Raw genomic sequence first — 12,422 nt, 5'->3', positions numbered from 1 at the left:
TACTTGAAATTGGAAAATGTGTGTTTAAAAGACCCCACTTGTCTGTTGAAATGACTGTGAAGGTCCCCACTTGTAAATTTATCGAGTGTGAAAAATGAAATTGAAATACCAGATGGAACCATATAGGCTTCGACACTAGTACAAAATCTAATAATTTATACACAAATGTCCCCAGATATAAGGTTGGAAGACGGTTTAGGTCCCCACTTGTAAACCTGAAATTAGCTCAAAACTTAAGTGTAAAGCTAGAAATAGGACTGATTACTTAAATTTCATTCTGATAATCAATATTATAACTATAAAATTATAATATACATGTAATTAGAAAATGTGTGTTTAAAAGACCCCACTTGTCTGTTGAAATGACGGTGAAGGTCCCCTCTTGTAAATTTATCGAGTGTGAAAAATTAAATTGAAATACCTGATGGACCATATAGGCTTCGACACTAATACAAAATCTAATAATTGATACACAAATGTCCCCAGATATAAGGTTGGAAGACGGTTTAGGTCCCCACTTGTAAACCTGAAATTAGCTCAAAACTTAAGTGTAAAGCTAGAAATAGGACTGATTACTTAAATTTCATTCTGATAATCAATATTATAACTATAAAATTATAATATACATGAAATTAGAAAATGTGTGTTTAAAAGACCCCACTTGTCTGTTGAAATGACGGTGAAGGTCCCCACTTGTAAATTTATCGAGTGTGAAAAAATAAATTGAAATACCTGATGGAACCATATAGGCTTCGACACTACTACAAAATCTAATAATTTATACACAAATGTCCCCAGATATAAGGTTGGAAGACGGTTTAGGTCCCCACTTGTAAACCTGGAATTAGCTCAATACTTAAGTGTTAAGCTAGAAATAGGACTGATTACTTAAATTTCACTCTGATAATCAATATTATAACTATAAAATTATAATATACATGAAATTAGAAAATGTGTGTTTAAAAGACCCCACTTGTCTGTTGAAATGACGGTGAAGGTCCCCACTTGTAAATTTATCGAGTGTGAAAAAATAAATTGAAATACCTGATGGAACCATATAGGCTTCGACACTAGTACAAAATCTAATAATTTATACACAAATGTCCCCAGATATAAGGTTGGAAGACGGTTTAGGTCCCCACTTGTAAACCTGGAATTAGCTCAATACTTAAGTGTTAAGCTAGAAATAGGACTGATTACTTAAATTTCATTCTGATAATCAATATTTTAACTATAAAGTTATAATATACATGAAATTAGAAAATGTGTGTTTAAAAGACCCCACTTGTCTGTTGAAATGACGGTGAAGGTCCCCACTTGTAAATTTATCGAGTGTGAAAAAATAAATTGAAATACCTGATGGAACCATATAGGCTTCGACACTAATACAAAATCTAATAATTTATACACAAATGTCCCCAGATATAAGGTTGGAAGACGGTTTAGGTCCCCACTTGTAAATCTGAAATTAGCTCAAAACTTAAATGTTAAGCCTTTAAAAGGGCCGATTACCTAAATTTCATTATAATAATCAATATTTGAACTATGAAATTAAAATATACATGAAATTAGAAAATGTTTGTTTAAAAGACCCCACTTGTCTGTTGAAATGACGGTGAAGGTCCCCACTTGTAAATTTATCGAGTGTGAAAAATGAAATTGAAATACCTGATGGAACCATATAGGCTTCGACACTTGTACAAAATCTAAAAATTTATACACAAATGTCCCCAGATATAAGGTTGGAAGACGGTTTAGGTCCCCACTTGTAAACCTGAAATCAGCTCAAAACTTAAGTGTTAAGCCTTTAAAAGGTCCGATTACCTAAATTTCAATATAATAATCAATATTTAAACTATAAAATTAAAATATACTTGAAATTGGAAAATGTGTGTTTAAAAGACCCCACTTGTCTGTTGAAATGACTGTGAAGGTCCCCACTTGTAAATTTATCGAGTGTGAAAAATGAAATTGAAATACCAGATGGAACCATATAGGCTTCGACACTAGTACAAAATCTAATAATTTATACACAAATGTCCCCAGATATAAGGTTGGAAGACGGTTTAGGTCCCCACTTGTAAACCTGAAATTAGCTCAAAACTTAAGTGTAAAGCTAGAAATAGGACTGATTACTTAAATTTCATTCTGATAATCAATATTATAACTATAAAATTATAATATACATGTAATTAGAAAATGTGTGTTTAAAAGACCCCACTTGTCTGTTGAAATGACGGTGAAGGTCCCCACTTGTAAATTTATCGAGTGTGAAAAAATAAATTGAAATACCTGATGGAACCATATAGGCTTCGACACTAATACAAAATCTAATAATTTATACACAAATGTCCCCAGATATAAGGTTGGAAGACGGTTTAGGTCCCCACTTGTAAACCTGGAATTAGCTCAATACTTAAGTGTTAAGCTAGAAATAGGACTGATTACTTAAATTTCATTCTGATAATCAATATTTTAACTATAAAGTTATAATATACATGAAATTAGAAAATGTGTGTTTAAAAGACCCCACTTGTCTGTTGAAATGACGGTGAAGGTCCCCACTTGTAAATTTATCGAGTGTGAAAAAATAAATTGAAATACCTGATGGAACCATATAGGCTTCGACACTAATACAAAATCTAATAATTTATACACAAATGTCCCCAGATATAAGGTTGGAAGACGGTTTAGGTCCCCACTTGTAAATCTGAAATCAGCTCAAAACTTAAGTGTTAAGACTTTAAAATGTCCGATTACCTGAATTTCATTATAATAATCAATATTTGAACTATGAAATTAAAATATACATGAAATTAGAAAATGTGTGTTTAAAAGACCCCACTTGTCTATTGAAATGACTGTGAAGGTCCCCTCTTGTAAATTTATCGAGTGTGAAAAATGAAATTGAAATACCAGATGGAACCATATAGTCTTCGACACTAGTACAAAATCTAATAATTTATACACAAATGTCCCCAGATATAAGGTTAGAAGACGGTTTAGGTCCCCACTTGTAAACCCGAAATTAGCTCAAAACTTAGGTGTAAAGCTAGAAATAGGACTGGTTACTTAAATTTCATTCTGATAATCAATATTATAACTATAAAATTATAATATACATGAAATTAGAAAATGTGTGTTTAAAAGACCCCACTTGTCTGTTGAAATGACGGTGAAGGTCTCCTCTTGTAAATTTATCGAGTGTGAAAAATTAAATTGAAATACCTCATGGACCATATAGGCTTCGACACTAATACAAAATCTAATAATTTATACACAAATGTCCCCAGATATAAGGTTGGAAGACGGTTTAGGTCCCCACTTGTAAACCTGGAATTAGCTCAATACTTAAGTGTTAAGCCTTTAAAAGGTCCGATTACCTAAATTTCATTATAATAATCAATATTTGAACTATGAAATTAAAATATACATGAAATTAGAAAATGTGTGTTTAAAAGACCCCACTTGTCTATTGAAATGACTGTGAAGGTCCCCTCTTGTAAATTTCTCGAGTGTGAAAAATGAAATTGAAATACCAGATGGAACCATATAGTCTTCGACACTAGTACAAAATCTAATAATTTATACACAAATGTCCCCAGATATAAGGTTGGAAGACGGTTTAGGTCCCCACTTGTAAACCCGAAATTAGCTCAAAACTTAAGTGTTAAGCTAGAAATAGGACTGATTACTTAAATTTCATTCTGATAATCAATATTATAACTATAAAATTATAATATACATGAAATTAGAAAATGTGTGTTTAAAAGACCCCACTTGTCGGTTGAAATGACTGTGAAGGTCCCCACTTGTAAATTTATCGAGTCTGAAAAATGAAATTGAAATACCTGATGGAACCATATAGGCTTCGACACTAGTACAAAATCTAATAATTTATACACAAATGTCCCCAGATATAAGGTTGGAAGACGGTTTAGGTCCCCACTTGTAAACCTGAAATTAGCTCAAAACTTAAGTGTTAAGCTAGAAATAGGACTGATTACTTAAATTTCATTCTGATAATCAATATTTTAACTATAAAATTCCCTAGTAGCACATAAGTGTTGGGCCGGCAACCGTTGGGCATGAGTTGGCCAACAGTGTCGGTCCACCACCCTTTTTGGAGTCGAAATGTCCTACTTGGCCCACAATGCGTTTTTGTGTTGGGGATGGCTAAAACCCCACAACAAAAACGGTGACCTTGCCATCTCTTAACCGTTACCTTTTCGGCCTGTTATCCGACCTTTTACCGCCCCTGACCCGTCGCCTTCGCCGCCCCTGACCCGTCGCCTTCGCCGCCCCTGACCCGTCGCCTTCGCCGCCCCTGACCCGTCGCCTTCGCCGCCCCTGACCCGTCGCCTTCGCCGCCCCTGACCCGTCGCCTTCGCCGCCCCTGACCCGTCGCCTTTACCGCCCCAGACCCGTCGCCTTTACCGCCCCTGACCCGTCGCCTTCGCCGCCCCTGACCCGTCCCCTTTACCGCCCCTGACCCGTCGCCTTCGCCGCCCCTGACCCGTCCCCTTTACCGCCCCTGACCCATCAATTCCCTTTTCAGTGTTAATATATTTAAGAACTACATTAAAAAAATACACATAATTGAAAACAGCACAATTAAATTTTTATTTTGGCTTTGCTTAATTTTGATGCTTTTATTCATATTCATATTCATCTTCATTATCAGCTGCCCGAGCTTTACGTTCTGCGGCACCTTTATCCCTCCTAGCCCGACCACCATCTCTGTCACCAGACCTTCTTATCCATTTTTTCATCACATCTTCGACCTCCAGTTCCTTACTGTTCTTTATGTTTTTTAACACAGCGCCTATTTAATAAACGATTAACATGACGCATGATAAAATATTCAATCAAACTTTTGTTTATATATATGTTACCAATGATAACTCTTTTCGTGTTGAGATTCTGGAAAGCATTTTTTCCGTTTGCTCCAATCCAGTTGAATTTGAGAATTAGATTATGGGAAAAAACTCTAGTGAGAATTGTATGGCAACACTGCGCTACTTTCTTTCCACCAAATGATGCAAACTTATTGGTCTTAAATTCATGAAATGAAATATTTACAATAGAACCTCGAAGCAGCTATGACCCACATTGAGTAAAAATACGCTTGAGTGTGAAATACACCTAAAAACTTACAGTTTTAATCCTTATGTCAGCAGATTCTAAAAGTTCTTCTAGGCGCTCAAGGTCTTCAACTGATTTTAAAGGTAAATTAGGAAAGCCTTCAATTTGGAATTCGTCCAAATCAGTTTGCTGGCGACTGGAGCCAGTTAGAGCTTGAACTAGCTTGCTTAGTACATCTAACTTTGTATTGGCGTCAGCTAGCATTAACAACACTGACTTTTGAAAGGCTTCAGTTTCTAAGGCTATAGACCAATAATTTAGTTTCAATAACAATTAAATTTAATTATATAGTAAATTAATACTCACATTCATTTTGACTAGACGCAATTTTTGAGCGGCCACTAAACTTTGACCTAAAACCATTGTTCGTTGGTTTGCTAACATCTTGGGAGCAGTTTTGTGGAAGAGCAGGTGCAATTTTAGAGTTACAATTTAAATTTGATCTGGCCTCCGCGTTACTGTTTTTGAAAGTGGCTAAAATGGCCATTTTTTAAACATTTATACATTTGAAGATACATTTAATTTCGAAACTTACCAACAGTAGAATTCATAAATCCCTCGGAGCACATTGGTGAAATACTGGGTACATTGTTTGAGTTTCCATTAATCATTAGTCTGGCTTCGTTATCGACGTTTTTGGACAAAGCTTAATATAACAAGTTTTATAAAAATATTTCCGTTGGATTATATTTTTGAACCTTACAATCAGAGTTTGAAAAATCAGGGTAGCAGCTACGTGAGAGTTCAGATGAATTTTTTGGGTTGCTATTAAATGTCAATCTGGTTCCACCATTAGTCTTTTTGAAAGGAGCTAAAAACACTATATTTTAAAATTGATATTTATTCCTAAATTTTTTAAATTCACCATTAGAATTAGATAAAGCTACGGAGCTCAAAGGTGAACGACTTGATGCGTTTTTAGAGTAATTGCTATTAAACGTTGGTCTAACTTCAATGTCAGTGTTTTTGCAAGAAGCTAATTCGAAGTATTCTTATTATTTCCCTACACAAGTATTAAATTTTGGAACTTACCACCAGAGTTTGTAAAATCATGGAAACCGTTTCGTACTGGATTATCAGAGGCATTTTTTGAATTGGAAAGCAACAATGATTCAGCCTCAATATCATTTTTGGAACCTAAAAAAACACGTTTTAACTTCGTTAAAACTCTTAATTTTAGTTAACTTACGACCAGAGTCTGAAAAATCTGAGCCACAGTTTGATGCAAATCCAGATAAGTTTTCAGACTTGTTATGAACCATTGATTCCTCGTTAGCAATTCTTTTAGAAGAAGCTTTAAAAGCAGTGGGTTTTAAGGATTTATATTAAAAAACAACAGAATTAAATATAGGAACTTACGACAAGAGTTTAGAAAACGTTGGGAGCAATTTGATGGAAGATGAGGTGGCTTTGGCAAACGTTTACGTTTTGGTACTTTCTTTTTAATTGGAGAACGAGCTATATCAGTGTTTAAAATCATACCATATTATTTAGCATTATATTTCCAATATACTTGAAGTTCCAATTAATCCTCTAAACATCTGACAACTTACATGAACTTTCGGATGAAGAATTAGAATAATCAGTTAATTCTTTAACTGGTGAACTTATTTTCTTTACTTTGCATTTTCGTTTGCCACGACCCAGTTCAAGTTCACTTGCTAAATCCGAGGTTTGCTCTGATTTGGCCAGATATTGTCGTGCGTTGCTGTATTGTGCTACAGTGAACGAATTCATACGATTAAAAAAAAAAAAAAAAAAAAAAAAATTAGGAAAAATTTACCTGTTCTGTAAATTATTTTTCCATCATATTTTTCCCAATCAGAATGTGGATTTGCAGAGCTAGTAATTAGTTTCTTAATTTCTTTATGCAAGTGTGATGGAGGCCAATAACAAAAACCATCACTAGGGCACCATGACAATGGGACAACCTCCACAGTTCCTTCATCAAATGAAAATATGACAAACATCTGGGAGAAAAATGAACTAAGAGTTACGCAGTAGTGGAACAATAGATATCACCTCTTTATTTTTGCTCGGGAATGCGAAGCACTTCCTATCTATGACACTTAAGGGGTAGGATTTTACTTGATTAGAAACAGTAGCGTTAAACATTCCTAACAGAGACGACCGAAGTGGGTATTTAAATATATCTTCGCGAAATTTACATAAGCTGCCTGCCACCATCACTTCTCTATCTATGCGTCGATAAATATGTCGAATTTTAATTACCTCACCCGTTGTCAATTTCACACAGCTATCGGCAGATCGTGTTGTTAAATTAAGAGACCCTAACTCTAATTTTTTGTAAGACTCAACCCCCCTCGGTATATTTTTACTTTGGTCCTTAAAAGGTTTTTTAAGAACAACACCTTTTTTCTCCAATTTATTAAGTAATAAATGTTTACCTTCGTTGACCCTTTTGAACAATTGTTGAAGAGGTTTGTTAGGGGAGCGCAACATTTTTTTAAGTTTTTGTAGATGGTTCTCGAAAGGAAAGGCACTATACCTGTCTAGAGGTCCAAACCTCTCTACATCAGCTTGTAAATGAGTTAAAGCATGAACATTTAAAGATACAAATTCTTTCCCATAAAAGTTTGGGCATGACGAAACAAACATTTCCAACAACTGCCCAGCATAATCTATAAATGTTTTAATATGTTCTGGAGAAGCAAGAATATAAATCGCACAGTGCAATAGTCTAAAGTGACTTAACACATCTTTAGATAGAATTCCCTTGGACAAAATTGGTCCCGAATACAGCAGAAACTGTCGGAATTCTGTGGCTTTCCACCGATCAATATATTTGAGAGATCTGGGCTTACGAGCGAACTCTGAGGGTAAATATTCTCTGCACAATTTAAGTTTAGAAGAAAACTCGTTTATCATTTGGTGGCTCAGACGTACAACAAAAGTTCCTTTCTTAACCCAGCACCTTAGAATTCTCTTAACCACCCCAAGGCAAACCAAATGCATATAATCGAGAGGAAATTGCCCAACTAGATCTATGTTTAATTCTTCTAAAGGTGATGGACCTCCAAATAAATGGTGCTCTTCGTTATCCCGACTTCTAAACGAGTTATTTGTACGTAAAGAAACTAATTCATCCGAATCCTCATCTGAAATAAACACTGTGCGATTTTTAAACCACGATCCCTTAATTGTGCACTTATCACAAGAATAGTAACCGGTGTGTCCCTTAGAGTTTTTAACGAAAGATCGCGCTGGTGTGTCTAAAATAAACGGGCCTGCTAAACTGCACGGAAATGTTCTACCATCATGGTTAAAACCGTTATTATTTAAATTAGCAAGATCATCTAAAAATAATTTCAGATATTCATTGAGAGATGAAGGCTTCGATTCACCACAAAACACAGCCACGGGGAAAATATCACCAACCAGCCCTTTTGAAAAACTAAAAACCCCAGCTAATATTGGCCAAAAGTTAGTGTTAGAACTCTTAAACAAAGGTATGCCATCAATGTTTATAGAAAATGATATATCCTCTAGATATCCTGGATGAGAATCCAAAAACTGAGTTAACCCATCTCTAAACCCAATGTACCAAAACTCTCCGTTAGATAACTGTGAAATTCCGCTAGTATATCTAAGGGTCTTTAATAATGTCCGGCTATCTTTGGGTAATTCATCATGACCATGTGCTCTAAGTATTTCTAACAAACTGTTAGTTTTTACCGTATCAACGTTGTATTTAAGAACCCAGCTACGAATGCCCGATGATATATTACTTTGAATGTCCTCAGATGAACTACTAGAACAGCTTGTATTTAAACTTAAAGAGCTACAAGAAAGCCTATCTAAATTATCATCTTCACTTGATATTTCCCCAACTTCCGAGGATATTTTCCTAACCTCCGGGTATATTTCCCTAACTTCCGGGTATATTTCCCTAACTTCCGGGGATATTTCAGGTATATCATCTTCACTCTCTAACGTATTAGCTTGTTCATTGCCATTATCATTATCTAGTAATTGGCCCTCGTCGTTTGTATTTGGATTTTTTGCAATCTCTATAACTGATTGTAAATATTTTGATCGTTTCCTACGCATTTGCCTCTTACTAAGACTACAATTATCCTTGCTATACAAGGAACCAATTCTCTGAGATGAATTCATCAATTTTTAATTTGTACAGGACCTTACCTTAAGACCAAACTCACTTAACAGCACGCCAAATTATGGTCCACAAGAAGAGATCCAAAAATTCCACGTTTTGCAACAGTATCCTAAAATAAATAAAGGCAAATTTAAAGAGAGCATGAAGTATTCAAACAAATTATTTTTATATGATTAAGAACACTAAATTAGAGTCGATAACGCTAGAATCTCAACAACATATTTCCATAAATATTTGATTTCTACATGAACTAATAATAGTTCAAGCATTGTAACACTGCATTATAAAGCTCGAAGATTAAGTTAATTTAACTATAAAATTTCCTTGAAAATGTGGAGTAAATAAGATTAAAAGTATTTTGTATCATTGTGGCCTAATATCAGCAACTTAATAACTGTTAATCATAATAAATTACACGAAGAATATGAATTAATAGTAAAAACCCAGCATTAATAAACAATATTATAAACAGTGTTGCCAGTCATTTGTGAATGAAGTTCAACAATTCCAAACTTGAGATTCCCTCACAACTTACTGGCAGCCCTTAAGTGTACGTGGTAAAACCAAAGAGGGTAGAAAGAGGGGGAGTTGAAGCTAGCGGCTTTGGCAAGGCATTCTTTGAGTTCTCGCTTTTCTTTTTTATTTATTTGTTATATTTTCCTCCTAATATCCGGTTCTCCGTATTTCAACTTAAGAGGGCAGAGATAGATGCGCGCGCACACCGGAAGCTTAGAGGTAAACTTTCAAAGCGAGAACACTCCAGCAAAGCCTTCTACTCCCCCTCTTTCTACCCTCTTTGGTTAAACAAGGAGGAAATTTCTCACACTATTATTTTATGATTACTCAAAACGATCAGCTAATTTTATTAAGCTACGTCGCTTCTAAAAAACCAACAAATAACTTTAAAAAACTTTAAAAAAATTATATGTAATGAAGTGTTACTAAATTAACAATGAAAATTATATTTATTCAAATTGACTACTATTTAAAGAAATTTAAACTTATTGCTATTTAAAGAAATTTAAAATTACAAGGCTTATGTGAAGTTGCGAAACTTGCGATTGGGAATTTGGGAACAGTGAGTAAAGTAGGCCTATGCCTCGGCCAAGACCTAGGCCTAATAAACAAAAACTAAATATAATGGATTAAATAATACTACTGTCGATCTTATTTTACATTAAGAACATTATAAACCACATTAATAAAGTACAGGAATAATTTATATAGACTTAAAATTAACTAAAACGATAAGATATTTTACAAAAATTAACTTACCACGAGGCTCGCTCTCGTTGACCAAATTAAGGTAGCGGAGGCGGAGTGGCGGACCCGACTCGACCGAGGTGAGAAAAAGACAAGAATAAAGCACGGTCCCAAGCCAGGGGTCCGAGCTTTCCAACTTCTGGGAAAAAGGAGTGCTTAGGTAAACGTCACAAAAAAACCCCGAACGTTTGCCCTTCTTTAGAAAGAAAAACATCCCGCGCGAAAATAATAAAGAGCACTGCTGGAATTTTTTGTTTTTCCTAAATTTTTAGCCACGGCTATGTCCGCCATCTACATTTATATTATAAATTATTTAATTAAAAAAATTTGAAGTACAACCTTTTTGTCATATACCTAAAAATAAAGGAAAACCTTTAAGATTTTTTAAAGTAAATAAATGCACTTGAGAGTAAAAAAAAAAAAAATAAATATTCACCTGTCGGCAAGATATTTGATCACTTCCCGCCAGTTTCAAAAACATGGATAATTTTTCCACTAATCATTTTTCTCGTGCGAGGGAATCTCCCTAGCAAGAATTAACCGCCTGATTTTTCTCTTGGCACACGCCTTATCAATCTACCTTCTCCCTGGTACCAATCTACCCTCTACCCGGTACATCGGAAAATTCTTAACGATATAAAACAACACCAGTGCGAATTCATAATCGTAAGCTTAACCATGCATTACGGTTTGGAGTTGGGCAGATGCTGGCCGATTAAAAAATTAATTTAGCCAAGTTCATGAATATTTTGATTTAAAATGTTTTTTTCCTAAGTAGTATCATAAAATATTTGGACATAATTAAACATTGCGTTAAAATTAACTTAAAATTTGAGAGTTGGGTAACAGTGAGTTTTACTGTTGGCTGAAAAATACACTATAAAGGTTGACGGGCCAGTAGATAAAAAGCGGCACTAAAACGTTGCCGACACCAAAATGTACAGTGCGTCTCCTAATCGACACAAAAACGGATGGGTATGTGCTACTAGGGTTATAATATACATGAAATTAGAAAATGTGTGTTTAAAAGACCCCACTTGTCTGTTGAAATGACGGTGAAGGTCCCCACTTGTAAATTTATCGAGTGTGAAAAAATAAATTGAAATACCTGATGGAACCATATAGGCTTCGACACTAATAGAAAATCTAATAATTTATACACAAATGTCCCCAGATATAAGGTTGGAAGACGGTTTAGGTCCCCACTTGTAAACCTGAAATTAGCTCAAAACATAAGTGTTAAGCTAGAAATAGGACTGATTACTTAAATTTCATTCTGAAAATCAATATTATAACTATAAAATAATAATATACATGAAATTAGAAAATGTGTGTTTAAAAGACCCCACTTGTCTGTTGAAATGACTGTGAAGGTCCCCACTTGTATATTTATCGAGTGTGAAAAATGAAATTGAAATACCTGATGGAACCATATAGGCTTCGACACTAGTACAAAATCTAAAAATTTATACACAAATGTCCCCAGATATAAGGTTGGAAGACGGTTTAGGTCCCCACTTGTAAATCTGAAATTAGCTCAAAACTTAAGTGTTAAGCCTTTAAAAGGTCCGATTACCTAAATTTCATTATAATAGTCAATATTTAAACTATGAAATTAAAATATACATGAAATTAGAAAATGTGTGTTTAAAAGACCCCACTTGTCTGTTGAAATGACGGTGAAGGTCCCCACTTGTAAATTTATCGAGTGTGAAAAATGAAATTGAAATACCTGATGGAACCATATAGGCTTCGACACTAGTACAAAATCTAAAAATATATACACAAATGTCCCCGGATATAAGGTTGGAAGACGGTTTAGGTTCCCACTTGTAAACCTGAAATCAGCTCAAAACTTAAGTGTTAAGCCTTTAAA

At 34.6% G+C, this 12,422-nt stretch overlaps 1 protein-coding gene across 1 annotated transcript; it reads right to left on the bottom strand.

The window, feature by feature from the left end:
* Window positions 1-4,599: 4,599 nt before the first annotated feature.
* On the bottom strand, window positions 4,600-10,610 carry LOC149676483 (uncharacterized). The gene is made up of 14 exons (XM_089838776.1): window positions 10,559-10,610; window positions 9,310-9,392; window positions 6,929-7,115; window positions 6,699-6,863; window positions 6,505-6,603; window positions 6,335-6,439; window positions 6,178-6,282; window positions 6,011-6,121; window positions 5,849-5,956; window positions 5,681-5,791; window positions 5,452-5,619; window positions 5,158-5,387; window positions 4,896-5,055; window positions 4,600-4,825 (listed from the first exon to the last, which is right to left on the bottom strand). Exons 3-14 carry the CDS (start codon window positions 7,113-7,115, stop codon window positions 4,653-4,655), a joined length of 1,722 nt encoding a protein of 573 aa, XP_089694902.1. The 5' UTR covers window positions 9,310-9,392; window positions 10,559-10,610; the 3' UTR covers window positions 4,600-4,652.
* Between the last annotated feature and the right edge of the window lie 1,812 nt (window positions 10,611-12,422).

Source organism: Phalangium opilio, unplaced genomic scaffold (assembly GCF_054372755.1).
Source record: "Phalangium opilio isolate 3A_F unplaced genomic scaffold, DU_Popi_V2 ptg000046l_1, whole genome shotgun sequence".
Lineage (NCBI taxonomy): Eukaryota > Metazoa > Arthropoda > Arachnida > Opiliones > Phalangiidae > Phalangium > Phalangium opilio.
Note: the sequence above shows the minus strand (reverse complement) of the source record. Positions and strands in the feature narration are given on the sequence as shown.